The sequence below is a fragment of the Akebia trifoliata genome, unplaced genomic scaffold, assembly GCF_017979445.1.
Source record: "Akebia trifoliata isolate Shusen 1 unplaced genomic scaffold, ASM1797944v1 Contig00083, whole genome shotgun sequence".
Taxonomy (NCBI): Eukaryota; Viridiplantae; Streptophyta; class Magnoliopsida; order Ranunculales; family Lardizabalaceae; genus Akebia; species Akebia trifoliata.
Window position 1 is genome coordinate 1 of NW_028236835.1, and position 23,242 is coordinate 23,242.

The 23,242-nt window shown below is 34.3% G+C and overlaps 2 protein-coding genes across 3 annotated transcripts; one reads left to right on the forward strand and one right to left on the reverse strand.

Annotated features, from left to right (window-relative positions):
• Positions 1-87: 87 nt before the first annotated feature.
• On the forward strand, positions 88-2,475 carry LOC147382021 (G-type lectin S-receptor-like serine/threonine-protein kinase LECRK3). Its single transcript, XM_086429680.1, has one exon. The coding sequence runs from the start codon at positions 88-90 to the stop codon at positions 2,473-2,475; it is 2,388 nt and encodes a 795-aa protein (XP_086285806.1).
• LOC147382022 (uncharacterized) lies at positions 113-13,941 on the reverse strand. Of its 2 annotated transcripts, XM_086429676.1 has the most exons (4): positions 13,399-13,673; positions 11,048-11,277; positions 4,801-5,053; positions 113-3,425 (listed from the first exon to the last, which is right to left on the reverse strand). In XM_086429676.1, exons 1-4 carry the CDS (start codon positions 13,553-13,555, stop codon positions 3,358-3,360), a joined length of 708 nt encoding a protein of 235 aa, XP_086285802.1. In that variant the 5' UTR covers positions 13,556-13,673; the 3' UTR covers positions 113-3,357. The 2 variants fall into 2 exon arrangements, with proteins under 2 accessions (XP_086285802.1, XP_086285801.1); XM_086429675.1 differs by lacking the exon at positions 113-3,425 and having other exon boundaries at positions 4,645-5,053; positions 13,399-13,941.
• Between the last annotated feature and the right edge of the window lie 9,301 nt (positions 13,942-23,242).

A 23,242-nucleotide genomic window follows, 5' to 3' on the forward strand; every position in this document is an offset into this window, starting at 1 on the left:
TCTCCTCATCTTATCCCTCTAATTTTTTGGGGTGGGCATTGCAAAGTTTGGGTTTCATCTCTTCTTCATCTTTCTAAATTTGGAGCAATGTTATCATCTTTCACTCATCATCTCTTGTTTCTATTTCTTCTACCAATCTTTGCCACTGCTCAAACTTACAAGAACATAAGCTTGGGAACATTTTTTTCTACTTTCGACAACACTTCATGGTCTTCACCATCCGGTAAATTCTCCTTTGGATTCAGCCCGCTCGACGAGAATCATTACTTGCTTGCCATTTGGTTCGACAAAATCCCCGAAAAAACTATAGTTTGGTATGCAATCCATGATCCAGCACCAAAAGGATCGAAAGTTAAGCTTACCAAAGATGGAAACCTCGTGCTAAATGATCCTAAAGATGTAGAGATATGGAAGGCCAAACCCATAAATACTGGAGGCACCACCAGTTATGCTGCCATGCTCGATAACGGGAACTTTGTTCTTTCAAGTAGTGATCCTAGCATTCATATATGGGAGAGCTTCAATAGTCCCACTGATACAATATTGCCTGAGCAAGTATTGAATAAGGGCACCAAGCTTTCATCTCGGCAAACCAAGACCGACTACATGGATGGTAGGTTCCAGCTCCGAATGAAAGAAGACGGCAATCTCGTGCTTTACAGTGTCTCTCTCCCTACACAAGTGATTTACACAGCCTATTGGGCTAGCGGAACCTGGGACACTGATTCTCGATTGGTTTTCGATAAGAATGGTGACATTTACATTGAAGAAGGAAGTAAGAGAATCATAAATCTTACAGAACCAAGTTCATCAACTAATTACCACTACATGGCAAGGCTCGATTCTGATGGAGTCTTCAGGCAATACCGCTCCCCGAAAAATCACCCGACAAAGGATGGGTGCGCCGAGTCCTGGTCGAAAGTAAAGGAGATTCCTGAAAATCTATGTATTGCGGTCACAGGGGATCTCGGCAGTGGCGCGTGTGGATTTAATAGTTATTGTATTCTTGAGTCAAACAGTGAACCAAGCTGTAATTGCCCGCCTTGGTATTCCTTCTTAGATCCAAAAGACAAACGAAAAGGTTGCAAAGCAGATTTTCAGCTACCGAGTTGCGAATTAAATGGAGTGGAAGCTGGAGATTTGGTAAAATACGAGGAACTAATTAACATAGATTGGCCAACATCGGATTATGATCTTCAACAAGGAGTAAACGAGTCGTCATGCAAGCAAGCTTGCTTGGGCGATTGTTTCTGTGCAGTTGCAATCCTTAGAAATGAGAATTGTTGGAAGAAGAAGTTCCCACTCTCGAATGGGAGGAAACACGAAAGTGTCAATGGTACTGCTTTCGTCAAAGTACCCAAAGATAAGAATGCAGAATTGTTATTGAAGAACCCATGTTTACGGAAGAAAGATCAAACTACATTGATTATCATCCTCTCTGTTCTTCTGGGCAATTCTGTGTTTCTCAATTTCATCTTTCTCTTGGCTATTATCCTAGCCTTGTGTTGCATTAAACAAAAGAAACTGTTGAACTTCCACAATAGTTCAAGCAAATTAGGGATGAATCTTCAAGTCTACACTTACAAAGAACTTGAAACAGCAACAAATGGGTTCAAGCAAAAGCTAGGGAGAGGAGCTTTTGGAACTGTTTACAAAGGTGTTCTTGTATCGAATCCTTCAAGGTTTGTTGCAGTAAAGAAATTAGACAAAGTGGTTCAAGAAGGTGAGAAAGAATTCAAAACAGAAGTTAACATCATAGGCCAGACACACCATAAGAATCTAGTCAGGTTGCTCGGATACTGCGATGAAGGAGAGCATCGGCTCTTGGTCTACGAGTTCATGAGTAACGGGTCTTTAGCAAGCTTCCTGTTTGGAATCTCTAGGCCTGATTGGAACCAAAGAGTTCAGATTGCTTTTGGAATTGCAAGAGGTCTCATGTATTTACATGAAGAGTGCAGCACACAGATCATCCATTGTGATATAAAGCCTCAAAATATACTTCTCGATGATTGTTTTACGCCGAGGATCTCTGACTTTGGATTAGCTAAGCTTTTGTTAGCCGAGCAAACTCGAGTTGCACGTACAGGGGTGAGAGGTACTATAGGGTACTTTGCACCAGAGTGGTTTAGTAAGGTCTCAATCACAGCGAAAATTGATGTTTATAGCTTTGGGGTAATGTTGTTAGAGATTATTTGTTGTAGGTCTTGTGTTGAATTTGGAATGGGAGATGAAGAGGTGGCTTTGATGGATTGGGTTTATAATCTTTTCATAGAAAGGCGATTAGATATGTTGGTTGAAGAAAATGATGAGGCTAGGATTGATATGAAGAGATTGGAGAGGTTAGCGATGGTGGGACTCTGGTGCATTCAAACTGATCCATCTCTGAGACCCACCATGAAGAAGGTTACACAAATGCTTGAAGGAGTTGTTGAAGTTTCTATTCCTCCATGCCCCTCACCCTTTACTCTATTTTAGACCGAAATTCTAATTTTGCATTTCCCTTTTGTTTGTTCCTTTTTGGATTTTCCTGTTGGAAGTATACCTATATTTTAGTTTGGTAATCTAGACAAAAGCAGCATGTTCAAACGCACATGTATCAAAAGGACATATTTGTAATTTAAATATTGATCAAAAAGTTTTTGATGATTATATAGTAAAAAAGATATTTTTGCAATTTTGAAACTAACGACCATTGATTATAAGGTCGCATGGGTTGCAATTTTCTTGGTTTTTGACCAAAATGATCAGATTATATTAAATTTAAATGAAAAGGTGGGGGCATTTGTGAGATCTAAATCTCCTTGTCAAGCCACTTGTATTCCGCCTTCTCTCATTATAAAAATTAAGATATTGGACTATATATATATATATATATATAATATTTTCCTTTTTACAGGGCATTTTACTTTTTTTTTTTTTTTTTTTAAGAGAGAAAGAGAAGGTTTTCACGTGGAGAAAATATAAGCCTTCATGAAAAATGTAACAGTGGTCCCAATAGATGACAAAGAAAGTCAATTGAGATAGTTTTAATAGATAGAATTAAATATAGGAACATATTTCATTCAACCTATCCTGAATTTTTAAGGTAAGACTTTGGTGATGAGGACGATATGCATTTTGAAGATAAATATATTTATGGGTGCAATTTCAAGAGAAGATTATGTGAAGATATTGCTAAAGTTGGGCATAGAAGTGGTTTTCTGAAGTTCAATGGAGAATGTGCAAGTCGTACACATTTTTGGGGTCTACACAGTAAAAGATTCATTTATCATGTTTATCTTTTAAATACTTAAATAATTTGTGATTTATATAATTATTGGGTTGTTTGTAAGTTCTCAATAGTTAACCCACCAAGGGTTAACTGAGATGGCAAGACTGACTGGATTTGCTCCCCAAGTCATGACTTCGAATCTCTATATGCCCCTCTACGAGCCGGGTGGGATGGTACGTGCGGCCCGCCAAAGCAAAAAAAAAAAAGTTCCCAATCGTTAAATTCCGATGTAATTTTAGGTGTTTACTTGATATGTCATACTTTGCCACCCTTAGCTGTATATAAGAAATGCTCAAATACTATTGTTAGCAATCATGGATCATAATTTTTGGGAGCGTAATATCAATGGGAGGGCCAAATTTAATGGAGAGAGGAGATGACAAAGTGTTTTTTTTTCATGTAGATGCCAAAATCTAATAAAATCATAAAATTACCCTAAACTTTATAGAGATTAAAAATCGTCTATCACAGCTGACACGTGAGAAAATAGAAAAGATAATGCCACATGTCTCTATGTGATTGGTTTAATAGCTAAAGGGAAATAAATTACAACATATTACAATTAACCAGTCTTTTAACAGGGTGGTTTCCAAACATAGTTATTATTTAGAGATTCTACAGTTCAGCTGAGAAAACTCTCCTTGTACCCAATTTTATAAATTGTGTTTCATATTCTTGGGTGTTCCAAATATCTATCAATCAGCCACCACTCTAGGAACGAAAGTGCGCATACGCACACACACACACATACAAAAAAGTCCAATGTCCGCATAAGATTAAGCTTGATGTCTCACCCCTACAAATGCCTTGAGACATAACTTTTTGGGGTCCAGTGAATCTCTTGATGGACATGCACACAAAAAAATCATCTTGATTGGTGACTTCAGTTTATATTTGAGAAATTTTACAGGTGATTTCTAGTTATCAGATATAATTATTTTGGGGTTAATTAATGTAAAGGCTATCCAACAAATCTGATGTTTGGTTGAGGGTCCACCAAGAGATAGGTTGAAGTACTCAATGACTAGTGGAGCCTGAAATTTATTATAAGGAATATATGGGTCAGACACAATTTTGTATGCTGTGAAAACATTTGATGTTTTCATTCAAGAGGTTTGTGATTGGGGATTTAGCCATAATATTTCGAAAGGGGTTAAATGCATTTGAACATGAGAGGTCTTTGCATCTTTTGAAGATGAATATAGTTTTGGGGTCCTCAGTAGAGAGAATCTTTAAGGAATTTGATAAAATCGGGTGTGGAGAGATTTTTAATACACTTGAAAACTTGATTCTATTTACTCAACTATATTTTATAACTGAATGTTCTAGAGTTAAATCAACAAATAAAACAATGTATATGTAACACACCTCTCTAAATCAAAGTTTTGAAAATCATAATTCACGAAGTAAGTTTGACCATTAAAACTGGAGAACATGAAAATCCCAAGCCTAATTTATAACCTACTTACGCCTAATAAAGCAAGAAATTATAGACACCAAAGATCAAAGGGAAGAGAAAATAGGAACACCTGGTAGTGTGGCCCCTGCATCTGCAATGAAAATGTTGCCTGAGACGTATTCTGAAGATTCATGAATCAAATAGCGGACAAGAGATGTCAATGCCGGGTCTGACGTGCCATGTCTTCTCAGAGGAACAGTTTTCATTGCCACATTGTTGAGCCACCGTTTCTTCATGAGACTTGCTGTGATCTCAGATTTGAACAGTCCAGGTGCTATTGAGTTCACTCTGATTTTATGCATCCCCAACTCTAAGGCCATCACCTGTAATTCCATTGCAACCCCATTATTCTTCGATCTCAATTTTGAAATAGAACATAAAACAGAAGATATTCAAATAGCTTAAATGACCATTCGAAAGATAAACTGGTAAAAATGTCATAGAATGGAAATATCAAAATAGTTGAATGAGTGATATGTTGTGGAGCCTGATGGTACTGGTCAATACGGAGGTAATGTTAATCAAGCCACGTGTCCCACCGGTCAAGCTCGGCGCTGAGCTCGCTGGGGGGGTTGGAGGGTGCCCCCCCCCCCCCCCCCAACCTGCCCGAAAGAAATTTTCCAAGGGTATTTTTGTAATTTCACTAGTATCATATAAAACCCTAGTTATGCTTCTTGTGGTATATATTTATCTTTTTGGTGAAAGGGTATATCTGTAACTGCGAGTTTTCTCTTCATAGTGGAATCGATGTGATCCGTGGACATACCTCAATCTTGAGGGAACCACGTAAAATCTCTATATTCTTTGTGTGATTTGCGTTTGGTTTTTTCATTCATTTATTGGTTCGATTGCCCTACTTTCGTAACATGATATTCAGCAAGTATTAAATCTCTTCGTAAGGCAATGTCTTGGTGAGGAGAAAAATTGAAGACTATCCCAACTCGGACACTCCAATGAGAAATTATACAGGAGTGTTTTTAGCGGCCATTGGTTTAATCATTATTTTGGTACTCAAATCTAACATCGATTTATCATTAATCCAGCTAATTTTTTTGTTTGTAGTTAGAATTTGAATATTCATGAGGTTGGTGGGGTCTAAAAGAGTGTGCCACAAGGCATTTTATAGACATCAAGCTTTTCATATTAATGGGAACAGCAAATTCAAGTCTTTAGAGATGTGTTGGGGGTTTTGTGGATTTCGCATACTCATAATGGGACATAGGCTCCTCTAAAACAAATCAAAGGTTTAGCATGATTTCAAATATATCAGCATTCAGCACATCTTTATATGGAAATACATTTGATGTAAGTGCCAGGCTTGCATCAATGCAACCACATTGCAGGCATATCTATAACAAATTTACCAAACAAAAATTCTAAGATCCAATCGGGTATATCTTAGACCCAACAGGATATATACCCTGTAAACACCCCAATTTGTCTCGACCGGGCCCGAAAGCTCTCAAAGTCCAGCAAGGGAAGCCCAATCCAGAAGTCTTCAATTCACTCGATTGGGGCCCACTTCAATGGAGCCTAACTCTCTCAAATCACCTTTTAAAGCTAAATCAGACTAAGCCATGGGTAACCCATGGCCTAAAGGAAATTTCCTTAGGGCCGTGGGTCACCCATGGCCCTATGTGTTTTTCATCAAGACCTTGGGTAGGTCATCACCATAGCCAAAATTGCACTCCAGCATCCTCACCCAAGGCCCATTTAGTTGAGTTTGTTAGAATACACACCCAAGATTTGCTTAGGGAAAAGACCCTTTAATCCCTCTCTTAATGACTTATTCCTAATCTTGACTCCTAGTCAATTATTGGTCCCCACATGAGTTGAATTACCTCCCTAACCTCATCTTGTTAAGACTCATTAAGGTAGTTTACTTTTGTGCCCTCTAACCTTGTTTACAATTCAAAAAGATTTCCTATAATTCCTTGTAAATTGACTATATTCAAGAAGCCTCGACTCTTTTGATCAACCAAGAGAATTCTCTAGAACTTGTGTGCAAAGACTCCTCTATCCTTAGATTGTTAGAAGCCTAGCTCGGAGGAATGACTTATAAGTCCAAAATCCTAATCCATAATTTCATGTCATTTGGCCGAATTCTCTAGAGATTGACCCAAAGCCAAGGGTCTTGGACAACTTTATGCCTCCCCTAGAATTCTCTAGAACCTTGTAGGCTTTTTCAATCCTATCCCATGAACATCATGATTGCTAAGACTCGTAAAGAAGTAAAAGACCATCAGGGAAAAGATATTAGAGAGCAATTGAAATCATTCTTTGAGGTCTATTTGAGAATAATGGGAACTTAAGGAAATTGGAAAATTTATCCTCCAGGGTCTCTCAAGAGCCTATAAATAGGACCCCTATCCAAGGCATTTGAGGGGGGAGATCTAACATACCCAAACTCTGTCAATTTTGCTTCTAAAAGCCCTTTTAAACCTCAAAATTCTGTCCAAGCGACCACTCACCCTTCTTAAAAGCATTTGAGCAAGAAAAAGAAAGAAGAGAGGAAGACCAAGGTGGGAAGAGTTTAATTTTCTATTTTATTACACTTTTAGACCCCAAATCCCCCTTCTAATCTCCCCATTTCTTTGTTTTTGGTTCATTTTAATTTTAGCAATGTAACTTTTACTTTTCCTTGTTCAAATGGCTTGGGTGGTAGAGAGTAATCCCTCCATGTGAGGTAATCTCCCCCTATAAACCCATAATAAGCTCCTAGTGAGCATTTTGATTTCAAGAATGTCATTTCAATTTTATTTTAGCTTCAAACACTTTATGATTCCCATTTATGTTCTTTTATTTTCATAGCTTAAGAGTAAAAGAGTAATCTCTCTTATGAGGTAATCTTCTCCTTTACAAACCCATCTTAATAAGTTCCTTTGTGAACATCCATGCATACACAACAAGCTCACACCACTCTTTTCTTAATTTCAAAAAGCTAAGAGTTAAAGGTGGGGATCTTCCTAAATCTACACTTAACTCTCTAAGCCAACAAAAACAGTCCTAAAGTGGACAAAATTTCATGCATAAGGTTTGGTCTCTCCAAGCAAGGGCGGATTTACAGTGGGGGCAATTGCCCCCACAAGAATTTCTAAAATCAATAGGAAGGTACTAATAATTTTAAAAAAAATTTTAACATTCTACTGCTTTGCCCCCACAGAAGTTTTGAAAAATTTTCTATTTGTAATTTGCCCCCACAAAAAATTTTAACATTCTACTGCTTTGCCCCCGTAGAAAATCAGAAAATTTTTCTATTTGTAATTTGCCCCCACGAAAACAAAATCCTGGCTCCGCCCCTGCCTCCAAGGATGTGTCCAACCCATGCATATGTCTCTAAGACTAAACCAACAAAAATACACTCTTTTAAGAGTACATAGACTTGTAGGAATAGTTTAGAAGCAAATGGGGTGAAATTCATAGTGATTCACACCAAATCCTCAAGCTTACAAAAAAAAAAAATCCAGCATGCATATACTTTTGTATATGAAGATCATTTTCTCCAGTTTAGAGCCCAACCTATAGTCAATTTGTTTTTTAATTTCTTATATATCCCCTCTAATTTCAAAAAACTCTAAAAAAAGTTGTTTTCTACTTCACTCTTGACCATTCTTTGGTAACCACCACTTTGATGGGTAGGACAAAGTGCCTAACACCTTCCTTGTCCCTCAAACGAACCTCCTTACCTAGTTCCTAGGTAGACCTAACCCCTTATCCATTGATTGTGAGTCACTACAACCCAAATAACAGATTTCGAAAACTCATTTTTCATGGTGCCCATTCATAACTTAAACATTGAATGGTGGAGACTCCTAAATTCACGTAGATGAGGTCAAATCTCATTTAAAACCTCATGTATCTACAGCCCTATTGGAAATATACCTTGTTGGATCTGTAGTCAGAATGGGAGCTTGACTAATATAGTCAAGCTAGCCCAACACATTCCCCAAAGAAATTACATGTATATACATAGGGAGTAATTCCACGCCCAGATATGAAAACATATGTGAAAACGATGAGGTTGAGCCATTGGATATCGACCAATTCACTATTCAGCTTGAGGTTTAGCTTCAAAACGTGACTTATAGTTGTAATCACATTTCTCATCAAAACAAATCAGCTAATTACAACAACCTCCCTCAAATTTTTTTTATTAAAAAAAAACTATTCAAACATTAAACAAAATCACCTCTCTCTCTCATCTTCAACTCTAAAGAGAACAAACCAAAGGGACGAAGGAACACTTTCACTCTATGCAATCTCTCGGCTTCAAACCTAAGAACGACCTAAACACAGATCTGTCTTCTCTTTCTCAAGATTTTCTTCAACCCTAGGGTATGGTATAGCTTTCTTCTGTGTGTGTGTGTGCGTGCGTGTGCGTGTGTGTGCGTGTGTGCCACGAAAAACCCTAACAAAACTCTCATCTCAGATTTCTTTTCAAGAAAATCAATGCGATTGGCAATAAGAAATGGCAGAAAAGAATTTAATTCGATTATCTCTTGGGAAATTGGTGTTAATTCGATTATCTATTAGCAATAAGGTAACCCTTCTCCTTACTCTTTCTTAAGGCATTTGTGTTAATTCGATTAATATCCTCCACAAAGTCTTACCACTTAACACCAATTAACACCAATTTCCTAAGAGATAATTGAATTAACACCAATTTCTTTGTTTATTCGCACTGATTTTCTTGAAAAGAAATCTGAGATGAGAGTTTTGTTAGGGTTTTTCGTAGTACACACACACACATAGAGAGAAAGAAGAAAGTTTTACCATTACCTTAGGGTTGTAGAAAATCGTGAGAGAGAGAAGACAGATTTGCATTTAGGGTTAAAGTCAATCGTGAAAGAGAGAAGACAACATTTAGGGTTGAAGTTGATCGTGAGAGAGAGAAGACAGATCTGTGTTTAGGGTGTTATTAGGTTTAAAGCCGAGAGATTGCATAGAGTGAAAGAGCTCCTTCGTTCCTCTAGTTTTTTCTCTTTAGAGTTGAAGACAAGAGAGAGAGTAAATGAGAGAAGGTGATTTTGTTTATGTTTGAAGAGTTTTTCTTTAATAAAAAAATTTTGAGGGAGTTCTTTGTAATTAGCTGATTTGTTTTGATGAGAAACGTGATTACAAATGTAAGTCACGTTTTGAAGTTAAAACTTGGTCTGACCATTGAATTGGTCAAATATCCAACGGCTCGACCTCATCATTTTCACATATGTTTTCATATCTAGGTGTGGAACCACTCCCATATATATATAGATGGGTCGGGTTCAAGAGATAATAACGTAACCAATAACATAGCCAAAGTGTTTTGTCCTATATGGGCTAAAACTGATTTTTTGTGAGGATGATCTCTTTGGTGAGGAGATCATCCTAACAAAAAATCAGCCCATTCTAAAACTTCTAATCCCAGTATACAAGTAGAAGAATCGTGGACCATCAATTTGTAAACCACTTTATACACACACACAATCCTCAAACAAGATCCACTTTTTCATAATTTTATTTATATAGTTTATTTTAAACAAGAGAATAAAATTTCACAAATTATGGACAAGTCCATGCTATAAGACCAAAAGAGATTTCTAACTCCCTTCGTCAACAATTGGCATCGCATGGACATAAGAACGAATTGTTGTCAAAAAGCAAAATCTATTTCTAAAAGTTATAAACCTCTTTTCTAATAAATAATAGAGTTTAAACATAGGCCTTAGGATTTTGGTGAATATTTGAAATATCCCCCGACATTTTCGAATTGATGACATACCCCATTGATCATGGTTTTCTGAGAGCAAATAACAAAAATGACTGAAACCCTAGTCTTTAACCTTTGCCAAGATTTCTTATCCCCCCCCCCATTGTCTTTGTCTTCAACATGGGGTTATTATGACCAGATTGACACTTCTTCCCCACAATTTGATTAACTACTGAATTTTCTCTATTATTTCATTTTCTAAATTAGTGAAAAGAAAATAAATAAAGCTTTCAACCTAAATGACTTTGCCAAATAAATCAAGAGATCGGGGGCAACATGAAGAATTGCCCAATAAATCAAAGATTTTGTCCCAAAAGATTGAAGAAGGGTGGATTTTGGGAAAAAATTATAAGGTTTTTGACAAGAGATACAAGTAGATTGTACTTGGCTCATTTCCAATTTGTCTCTCATAGAAGATAATGGTAAAGGGAAGTATGTCATCAATTAGTAAACACAAGGTTATCTCCAATATTCACAAGAACTGGAGGGGTATTCTAAATTATCCTAAATTATGTCATATCAAAGCAATGAGAAATGAAAAAAGACCACCTCATCGGTCAAATAATATTACCTTGGTTAGGGTATCCATGCCTGCCTTTGATACAGCATATGCAACACCCCCAGGTAAATGCCCACGATGAAGACCAGAAATAGAAGATATGTTGATAATCGATCCTTTTTGATCCGCATCAAGCATGCGTTTGCAGACATACTTGGATACAAGCCAAGGTCCTGTTAAGTTAGTTTTGAGAGTATTAATCCACTCCTCCTCGGACAAGTCTAGTGGGGAGCTCACACCACCTAATATACAAAAAACGTTGCAAGTCAAGAGTGTGCATGCTATATATTAAAGCTTAAATGTCAACATTTGCGAGGAAACAATTGTTAATTTTGTTAAACAATTTATAAAAGCTTAAGTACATAAGATTCAGTGTACATCAATTTTGTCTTACAAACACAAAAATAAGGCATTAGTAAGTTAGAAGTTGACAAATTCATAAGTTTTATGATCTAGCAGATTTAAGTGTGGGGCTTTTGTGGGTGGGTGGGTGGGTGGGTGGATAGATTGGATGGACTTTAAAATTTTCAACATGTAAGCACGGATCTCTAGATATAATAACGTATACGATGAAAATAAACAAGAACAATCAACAAACACAAGATTTACATGGTTCGGCTATGCCTACTTCCACGGAGAAGAAATGAGATAGTTTTCCAATATGTTTGAGAATAATTGCAAGCCTTACTTATAAAATTGTAGACCTTTCCACTCTGAAAGCAACTCTCCCTTTTGGTTACTCAAATCGTAACCAACTCCTTTTCCTTCCCAAAAATATAATTTTCCCCCCAGAGCAGCAATTAAAAATATTGGTGAAAAAGTTACCTTATAAAATTTGGGTTTAAGACTCTACTCCTAAACCCCAAACCCTCGAGCAAGACATACACTGCCCCATCCCTAGCCAACTCAATGCAAGGCTAGACCTACTGAATCCGTTCATTGGTATACGGTCCCTTATGCCAATAGAATACAAGGCATAAACATAACAACACTATCCAATAGATTAGACATCAATGTATTTTATTAACGCATGCATATGTCGATGTCTAACACATAAGGGCACTTACAAGCTTTTTCAATTACAATTTTGTGGGAATTCGCAAATGATAGAAATGCAACTTGAAGGCCGGCTAAATATGTAGTCAGCAAACAGCTTTGACAAAAAATTTGATGAAGCATAGAAAAACTACATGATTTACTAAACAAAGAAACAATTAAAATTAAGTAGGAACATAAAGGGGAACCCAGAATTCAAGCAAAGGGATCAACCTTCAAAGACCTAGGGAAATGAGAGAAGTCTAAGAGATGACTATACTAACCAAATATTGGTGTAGGCTAGACATCAAACATCATAGCTTGTCTATCATGGTTAAAAGAAAATAAAAAAGATTCAAGGGTTTTTGGCAAGAAGTTGAATATGGAAGTATTTCGGACAAGTCATATTGTACGATATCCAATATGACTCAATTGATATTTTGAAAATATCAGCCGATTCAACCAGTTTTTCTATCATTTTGATAAAAATAATTAATTTTTAATAATTTAAAATATTTATTATGTCACTAAAATATGATATTATGACTAAGCATCTTCTAATCCACGTTATTTTATATATATAAAAAAATTATAATTATTTGAATATAAATATAGGTTAGTAAATGATTATAAATCAAGTTAACTAATTTATCTCGTCCGAGACTAGATTACTAGGGTGAGTCAACTTGGTAAGGGTGGGGAACAAGTTAGAACCAATGTAGAGTGATGGTTTCAAAACTCGGTTTGACAGATCATCTCATCCATGGATGAGACCAAGTTGTTTCGAATGAGATAAACCCTTTAACTCGTTTACAATTATGTACTCATGATATTTATATCAAAATAATTATAATTTTTTATAAAATAATGTTGCTTAGAAAATGTTTAATCATAAATCATATTTTATTTAGATGATATGTATTTAAATTATAAAAAAAATATAATTATTTTAATTAAAATATACAACATCCCACTTGATCGGATCGAGTCATCTCGTTTATCTCGATAGATTTGGCACAGCTGAGAGGTCTTGTCTATCCATCTCATTCATGGACGATACCAAGATGAAGATTTGGTCATCACTAATACCGATTAACTTTTGGCCTTTAGAATATCAGCTAGAAACAAACATTTCGAAATTCAGATTTTTTTTTTTATCAAACAAATAATTGCAACGGTAAAATGGTACAACACCACACAAACAAATAAAAACAATTCTGTAAATCTAGTCAAAATCTTTAAAGACCTAAACCAAATAAAAAAACTAATTAGACCTAAATCTAAATTAAAAAAAAAAAATTAGCAAGTTTGCATCAAATAAATATTACCTCTGACTCCAGCATTGTTGATTAACACATCGATCCGACCAAACGCATCCCATGCTTTCTGTACAGCCGCTTCAATCACACTCCCTTCAGCGCTCACATCTAATTCCACAGAAACAGCTTTAATTTCACTAATAACAGGCTTCGAATCCTCCATCATCAAAGAAGAATTTGATTTTGAGCTTGAACTTGAACTTGAGAGAGAGACTTCAAGAGATCAACCCTTCGAGCAGCGGCGATGATCTTACAACCAGTCATGGCGAGATCTAAACAGAATTCACGGCCAAGACCTGAAGAAGCACCAGTTACCATTACTATCTGCCCATCTAATCGTCTCCAGGGCTCCAGATATAATTTCTTCTTCGATTCCCCCTCCATTTTGATTCTGGTTTTTTAGAATATTTGAAGTTCTGTGAAATTTCCTTCGCTGCTTTAGGGTTTTGTTCGAGAGCATTCTGAGACTGAAAGGTTTCTGAATTTTTTTTATTTTTTTTCGAAATTAAATGGAGAGAAGATTTGAACAAGTGGCGCCAAGCGAGGGAGACGACAGAGATCTTTTGTAAGATGTAAACCAGGCCACAGAGGAGGTGTCGGGCTTTTGTTATTGTGGGCCCACTGAAACAGCCGAATGGATAAAATGATGAACGATGATTTCCTAACTAGAAAATCTTCATGGTCAGTACGGACACTTAACCATAGATCTTTCCTCAGGATACATAATTGCACATTTTTATGAAAATGTAGAATGGTTTATCTCGAGGAAAAAGATTTATGATTCTGTGTCCATACCATGTCAATCAAGTGTTGACCCAGTGAAGATTGCCACGATGGAATCAAAATGTACTTATCCAATTCATGTTTGATTTTCATTGGTTGAAGTTCTTTTTATGAGTAAGACTAATCTTACTAAAAGATGTTGAGCTCACGTTGTGGCATCCAAAAACATGATCCAAGGTTATAGAGATATTGAGAACAAAATTCTATGAACCTAAAAGAAAAAGGTTTTATTGTTGAAGTTCATGTGATTCAATAAGTATGATGAAGGATTTAATGATAGTGATTTACTATTACACTGGCCATCTCACAATCATTCTCTTTTTATTCAGATTTTCGATTAGAAAGCCTCGATCATGGCTTTACCTTTGTGATCCAATAATCCATCATGATTTGACCTTGGGCAAATTCATATCAGAAACCCTATACTTGCATACCCTAAACCCACAAGAGTTCATCTTGAGGTAACCACCTTCAATTCTTGAGTGGTTTGTTGTGGTTCCTCTTTCACTCTTTATGAATCAGCATCAATTATAGAGGTGGTTTTTGGGTGAGATTTACAATATTTTATCCATATCACACCAATAAATTATTATAATAATACAAAATACGAAGAAAAAAAAATACCAAAAGATTTTTATGTGATTCGACAAACATGCCTACGTACACGGGCTCGGAAAGTCATTTCATTATGTTTTAAATCTCCTTATTACATAAATATCCCCTCTACAAGATAACCCCAAACCATCATCTTTCATCTTCCTCTTTTTTCCTCCTTTGTACAATAGCCTTAGCCCATTTTAAATAGAAATACTTTAACCCTTGTAGACATGGGATTTTTCGTTTCCAAAGATCTTTACTACTTGGATTTCAAGTCGCCACCATTTTTTTTAGAAAGAGTGTAAATGGACATTTGAAAAATAGTTTCAAAAATTCGTTTTTATTTATAGTGACTCTCGTACAGATAAGGGTGTTGGTCCATGTAAGATCTAAGTAAGGGGGTCCATGTTAAGGGATAGGAAAGGTTTAAGCACCATGTTCGTTCCATCATAGGTGTAATTTTAAAAAATGATCATTTTTCATTTTTATAAATTTTAAGATAGAAAATTGATAGAGAAAGAAAATTTTGTACCCTCAAACTTAGAAGAGTTTTATTTTGGGCCTAAGTCACAAGGGTCACCTCATTATGAGAGGGACCCCATTGTGTCTAAGCCTACAAAACTTACCTTTTTAATGGAAATGAACCTTTAAAATTCAAAAAAAAAAAAGTGAGAAAGAGAAATAAGAAAAAGAGATGAAGATGGGAGAGATGAGGGAATTACATGGTCTTACTGCTACCTTGAAGTTTGTATTATTCATTTTTATTCTTCTTCTTGAATTCTTGGTGATGTATTTTATTAGACTTTTGAAAAGTTGAGTTGGAATTTAAAAGGGTTTTAAGGAGGTTGAGAGAGAGAGAGAGAGAGAATTGAAGCTTGATAAGGGGTTCAAGCCTTGGGGGGTTTGTGAGAAGGGTGGGCTTTTATACAATTTTAGGGATTTTTTTTAAGGGTAGAATGGGGTGAAAATAGAAAATGTGATAAATAACTTGGGGTTTGTGAATAAGGTGTAAGGAATTTGTGGTTAGGAGAGGTTAAACTTGATAAAACAAATGGTTGAAATGGATTACTTGACCCCATATGGTTGAGTGTTAAGTGGGGTTAAGGGGTGTGGGTGTTCGTATTGATTATGTAAGAAGTGTGGGAGGCATGGAGATAGCTGGTGGAATGTTTAAAGGAGAATGTGATGTGGTTAGGTGGTGGTATGTAATGCCTCGAGTTTGAAATGGGAATAATAATGGGGTGATGAGAATGATTTTGTAATGCCCCGAGTTTTTTTTATTCATATCTTGAGAAAAATAAATAATGGAATTTTGAAAAAATTCTAAAAGTGGGACTTAGGGTAAAATTTTAGAATTTTTTTTCTGATTTTTTTTATTGAAATTTAACCTCACCATTGGATTCAAAATAGTGAGAAAACATACTTTAGCCTATAAACATATTCAAATACGAATCTGAACGAAAAAGTTACAAAATTCTCGATTTTCGAGTTGGACCAGACTAAAAAAATGAATTTTTACTAGAGTAAGAATTTTTAAAATATGATCGCGCCATTAGATCTGCAATGAAAAAAATATAAAAAATAGAGTATTTATTAGTCAGTTTCAGAGTCTAGAAAGTCGAGTTATCATCCAACGAAATAACATCGAAAATACTAATTTCGTCCCGCCAGTTTGTATAAAAAAAATTTAAATGAAATTCATTATTCATTGTCTCCTCAACCATTCAAAACTAGTCGGGAGTGTTTAAAAAAAAACATTCACAGCGTCAAACTCTACAAACCCTGCTCATTTCTTTTTATTTCTCTCTTCTCTTTTTTCGTATTTCATCGAAAATTAATCATATGAGATACAGGAGTTTCAAATCTTCAACCTTAGATTTCATCTACTTCAAGCCGTAATCATTCTCTCCCACATAAGGGAAAAATGACGGCGTCATCGAGATTTTCAAAATCACAGTCCGATTCAAAAATCAGTCGTCTCCATGTCAAATTTGCCTCGATTTCCATGCAAGTTCTTCAATTTTATCGCACAGAGATTGGTAGGATCTTATGATTCTTACTAGTAACTGTAGATTGTGAAAAATTACATTTAAGATTTTAATGAAAATTTATGATGTGTTTCAAAAACATATAATTTTTTTTGTTATTTCAAATTCATGTCAAGACCTTAATATTTAATGTGTATAATTGTGTTTTATGACAAATTATATGTGGATGAGATATTTCACCAGATTATTTCTGTCATTTTGGTCATGTGTACAACTCAAATCTCATTTTGATCTAATTTTTATAAATTTTCAATTTAAATGATATAAATGAATTTTAAAGTTTGAAAAAGTGATTTAATATTCAACAAACTCATGTTGGGCTGATAAATATCGAAAAATGAATTTTGGGCTCGAAAAGATGAAAAGTGAAAATATCATAAAAATAGAAAAATTGATGAAACAGTATATATCAAAATCACATTCGAAGGGTGATATTTATATTTTACATTGTAATGTTATGTGTGGGTTGATGAACGGATATCCAGAATTAATATACTTTTTATTTTCACGAGGTGACTTACATGTTTATTTCTGATTATGCGCTAATGTAGAGACCCCATTTTTGCACTTGCCTGATTAATCAACTCATCAACATGATCGCAACGGCTCCCAATGATGGATGTTTATTCCAATGCTTTATTTGTTACTAGATATGTTTCAGAAATTCGGATGAGGTATCTCGAACTAACAAAACCTTAGAAACCACATTACGCTAGGAAAATATAACTCCAAAAATCATCATCTTCCAGGCAAAAAAGAAATTTCACGATAAAATTCACTAAAAAATAATCAAATTACTAAAATACCCCTAACCTCAAAACAACCCTAAAGCCTACATTACGCTTAGGAAAATCCTTTCAAACACATAAAACAACAAATCAAAATCAAATAAATCATTTCGCCAATTTTCACAAAATTTAAAAAAATTACGAAAATGCCCCTCATAAAGTTCACGACCATTTCGTACAAAAAAATTCATAAATGACAAAAATCAATATTCCCATCGAATTTATTATGAAAAATCGATTTCAAAACATCCTAGAACATTTAAAAACAACTTAAAACGTAAAAAGTCATCTCCGATGGCAAAACGATAATTTTATAATTTTAATAATTAAAAATTCTGAAATTAATAATTAAAACATTAATTAATATACAGTGAAATCCTAATTAAAATTAAAATCAATCAAGTAAGATTAAAGTCAAAATTTTAAAGTCAATCAAGTAAAACTAAGTCAAAATTAAAATCAATCAAGTAAGACTAAAATCAAAAAATTAAAGTCAATCAACTAAGACTAAAGTCAAAATTAAAGTTAATCAAGTAAGACTAAAGTCAAAATCTTAAAGTTAATCAAGTAAGACTAAAAGTCAAAACCCTAATAGAATTGTAATTAAACAATAACTCTATTTAAAACAATTCTAATTAAATTATAACTCTATTTAAAACAATTCTAATTAAACACTAAGGGTCTGTTCTTTACAGAAGTCAGCTCTAGCTCCAGAAGCCAACTTCTGGAAGAAGCAGAAGCCTAGAGCCTGAAAAGTTTCATTCAGCAGAAGCCTGTTCGTTACAGAAGCATATAAATTAGAAATTGATGTTCGTTTGACAGCTTTTTATTGCTGGATTCTGGTAAAATGACCAGAATACCTTTAATGTTGATAATGCATCTAAAATGCATAAAAAATGACTAGAATACATTTATATATATATATATATATATATATAAATTATTTTTAATTTAAATAAATTTATAAATTTTATGAATTTTATAATTTTATCAAAATTTCGGTAGCATCTCCTTTTAAAAATGGACATATGAAAGATGACATTAATGCACTGATCATTATTATTGTCTCATCATCATCATCTGTATTATTTTATATAAAAGGTTATAGATGACTAATTTTTGAAAGAAAATTCAAATTTTTTATAAAAAAAATCTAGGATTTCATTTGGTGATTTTTCATTAATCACTGAAAATAAATTATACTAGTCCCTAAACAGATAATATTGAAAGTGCCCTCGATCCACGAGGTGCGCGGATCCGCTTTTGACCCTTGAGGTTTGGGAGTCGCCACCTAGTTATTACCGTCTAGGAACCAAACTGACTCTAAAAAAAGGTAAACATTACTAATCTACGAAAAAAAAAAGGGTCCGGGGATCACGTTACGGGGTTGGAAGGTGTTAGGCACCAACCCCGCCCGGCCAAAGTCGGTCTCTACTAATTTCTCAAATAAGTTACATTGCTAAAAAAACCTAGATAATAAAAAAAATATAAAAAATTATACTTTTCCGATAACAAAGACCTTATTCCTTCAGATCAGACAAAAAATGCTCATTTTACCGTACTCTTTACTTTGTTCTGTCTCTGGATTTGATTTTTGATCTCCGAGGCAAGGTATCACTTTTTTATTGGATCTGGATTCTTCGAGTTTGTTATGGATTTTGGGGTGTTTTTGAAGGGCTTTTAGGTGTTTTTTAGGTTGAAATCAAAGAATGGATGTTAGGTAAGGAGTTGGGGCTTCAAAATTAAGGTTTATGGGAGGCTATGGAGGCTTTTTGACCTACTTCTCTTAGGGTTTATGATTTGATACGAAAATAGGGTGTGAGGACCCCTATTTATAGATTTTTTTTAAAGGTTGATTTAGATTGAATTAGTGTTTTATTAGAATTCTTTTAGTTAGAGTTGTATTTTAATTAGAATTGTTTTAGGTAGAATTGTATTTTAATTAGAATTGTTTTAGGTAGAGTTATATTTTAGTTAGAACTCTATTAAAAATAGTTATTATTTAATTGGAACTCTATTAGGATTTTGACTTTTGGTCTTATTTGATTGACTTTTAATATTTTGACTTTAGTCTTAATTGATTGACTTTTAATATCTTGACTTTAGTCTTGCTTAATTGACTTTAATTTTGACTTTAGTCTTACTTGATTGACTTTAATACCTTGACTTTAATTTTTTGGAGAACCCCTCTCTATTATATCTTTAATTTTTTGGACCCCCAAATGGAAGGGTCCTTAAAGAAATATCTTGCGAACCCTCAACAATTTTACTTGAAAGTCCGATTGATTGATTTTTTTAGTTCAAAATTTTAAATTAATTTTATTAATGTTTCACTTTAATTATTTAATATTTTATTTATTAATTTCAAAAATTTTAATTATGAAAATTGTGAAATTACCGTTTTACCCCCAGAGAGGATTTTTCGCGTTTTAAATCAGTTTTTAATGTTCTAAGATGTTTTAGAATCGATTTTTTGTAAGGAATTCAATGGAAATATTAGTTTGTGTCATTTATAAAATTTTTCGTGTGAGATGGTCATGAACTTTATGAGGGGCATTTTCGTAATTTTGTCAAATTCTGTTAAAATTGACGAAATGATTTATTTGATTTCGATTTGTTATTTTATGTGTTCAAATGAGTTTTCCTAATCGTAACGTAGGCTCTAGGGTTATTTTGATGTTAGGGGTATTTGGTAATTTGGTCAATTTTTTGTGATTTTTATCGTGAAGCTTCTTTTTATTTGAAAAATGATGATTTCTATGTTTCTGAGGTCATATTTTCCTAGCGTAGCGTGGTTTCTACAGTTTTGTCAGTTCGAGATACCTCATTTGGATTTCTGAAACATATCTTGTAACAAAATAAAGCATTGGAATAAACATCCATCATTGGGAATCGTTGCGATCGGGTTGACAAGTTGATTAATCAAGCGAGTGCAAAAATGGGGTGTCTACAAATATATAGTCATCTATGGTAAATTTTAGTTATTTTCCTTTTATCTCAACTGTCATTTGATGAACAGTAAACATTTTATGCTTGTCTTTGAATCCTTAGACTTAAAAAAAATAAGTCTAATTTTATTTTTTATATTAGAACTTGAGATGACATGTTTTTAAGAAAAAATCAAGACTTTTTCGGATAAGATTAAAGACAAAGGTATTTCCATCATTTTACGTCAATATTTCATGGAAGACCAAAGAAAGATTATGTCATCAATTTGAACTTTGAATTTCAAAACACACGAGATTATCTATAATGAGAACTTTTATTGGCACCCCAACTTTTACTTACTACACCCCATCTAAATTTTATAGTTGATGGTGGCAATGTGAAAATGTTAATTCCTATTTTAAATGCAAATTGCTTGGGGTGAAGTCATAATTAATGGTGTGGTAATAACACATCCCTTTATTTATTCTCAAATTTTTATCACCCTCTCTCTTTCCATTATATGTGGCGGACCCATCTAGCACAATTCTTTTTTTATTTTATTTAAAGAAGGGTACAAATCATTTGGTGGAATATTATTTAAAGAAGAAGGGCATTTAAGTCATTTTAAGTAAAATCATTTTCGGTCTTTACTTCGCGCAAAAGCTCATTCGCGGAGCACCTCAAAGGCGACTTCAATTTCGGGCTTCAATCTGAAGCCCCATCAGTTCCAGAAGCCCAAACGAACATACTCCAACGGACTTTTTAGGCTTAAAAGCAATAAAAGCTAAAAAAGTCCAACTCCGAAGCCCAAACGAACAGGGTCTAACTCTATCAAAACAAGTACTTAAAAAATCTATAAATAGGGGTCCCTACAACCTATTTTTGCATTAAAAAATAAACCCTAGAAAAAGTAGGTCAAAAAGTTTTCCTAGCCTTCCATAAATCCTAATTTTGAAGCCCTAACTCCTTATCTAACATCCATACCCCAACTTTAGCTCAAAAAATATCCAAAAATCCTTTTAAAATACCTTGAAATCCATAAAAAATTAGAAAACTCACAGAGCTTAGAAGAAGATACTTCAATTTGGAGATCATAAATCAGATCCGGTGATAGAACGAAGCGGGGAGTGTTGTACGAGGAGCTATTCTATAAAATATGAGGGAACAAACCGTTGCATTCGTAAAGGTAAAAAAAAATTATTTTTATTATTTAAGTATTTTTAGCAATGTAGTTTTATTTGAAAAAAGTAAAGACCGGCATTTGTCGGACGGGATTGGTGCCTAACACCTTCCAACCCTGTAACGTGATCCCCGGACCCGTATTTTCTTTCCCTAAATTAGTGTTATTTACCTTTTAGAGTCAATGTTTGGTTCCTAGACTGTAATAACTAGGTGGCGACTCCCAAAACTTAAAGGTCAAAAGCGGATCCGCGCACCTCAAAGATCGAGGGTGTTTTCAGCTATGTTATGTTATTTATTTTAGGTCAGTAGGCAACTATTGCATGGTAGGAAATTAGATATCCATTCTCAATTTTATAATATTAATTCTTATTTGTTTTCAAAGAAAAATGATATATGTATAAATAATTATTTTGTGAACTGTTAAAGAGCTTGTGAATGCTTGAAGGGATAATCTATTATATCATATGAAATGATATACTATCTTGGGATGTACTATAGGGATAATGAAACTCATACATGGTTGGGACATATATGATAATGGAATCACAATTGAAATCTGAATTTATTCATTTCTATCTTTTTTAGTGAGCTTATAATGTAAAGATGGTCGGTTGTACACAAATAGGGATGTATGATAGGAATCACATGCACATCTAATAGGCATAGACAAAGATGATTAGTCAATGATCACTAACAATCTAGAGTAGTAAAACGTTATAACATATTGAAAATAGACTTATTACTTACGGTCACGTCAAACGACAAGCCTGAGTCGGATAAATGGTCTTGCAAGTGTGGTAAACAATGACTAGCCTCAAAATTAGGAATTAATATTTTATTAGGGAACATCATGTCCCGACTGAAAACGATTCAGTCGTAAAATCTCAACTCTCTAATTTCACTACTCCATCATTGTGTATTATGTATAGGTTGTCTTATTTTGGATTATAAAATGAAAAACATGTTTATTGTTTCAATTTTATCAATTAGATTCATGTAAAAAGAAAATGTTATAGTAAGTATTGTTGATTGATGTGATGTGAATTTTTAACTGTTTAGTTGCTCATCCTTAACTATATGTACCAGTTAATCGTAGTTCATTCTGTAAAATTTTACATGTATTGAAATGATTTATAATGCTTACTTATTCATGATAGGATGAGATTAATGGCAGGAATTGTTTGCTTCCCTACAGGGTAACTATTGTTACTCATATTTTCCTTTTTATTTTTTTAGTTCTACACTTGATGAGGTAAGTGTAGAGTAGCGTTATCAAGTGAGGATCACCTGGTTGGTCAAATAAATCACGAGAGCTCGTTACCTGGTGAGTATTGGGGCTATATCCCCTAACAGCGTTAATTCATCCAGGTGGCATTATAAATTTTGGATTGAAGTTTAGGACTTTTGCTAGAGTGAGGAGTTTTCAATAAAATCATGTATATTATTTATTTCTTCCGCACTCTGATTTACCTTACATTGTTAGATGTATATAGACTTCCGCTATTATTTTATTTTTGTATCTATATG

Coding starts and splice junctions, on each gene's coding strand:
- LOC147382021 (XM_086429680.1), top strand. CDS start 88: ATGTTATCATCTTTCACTCATCATCTCTTGTTTCTATTTCTTCTACCA.
- LOC147382022 (XM_086429676.1), bottom strand. CDS start 13,555: ATGATGGAGGATTCGAAGCCTGTTATTAGTGAAATTAAAGCTGTTTCT. Junction 5,054..11,047: donor GCATGGATACCCTAACCAAG/GTAATATTATTT, acceptor ATGGAATTACAG/GTGATGGCCTTAGAGTTGGG. Junction 3,426..4,800: donor TGCAGGGGCCACACTACCAG/GTGTTCCTATTT, acceptor CCCGGCTCGTAG/AGGGGCATATAGAGATTCGA.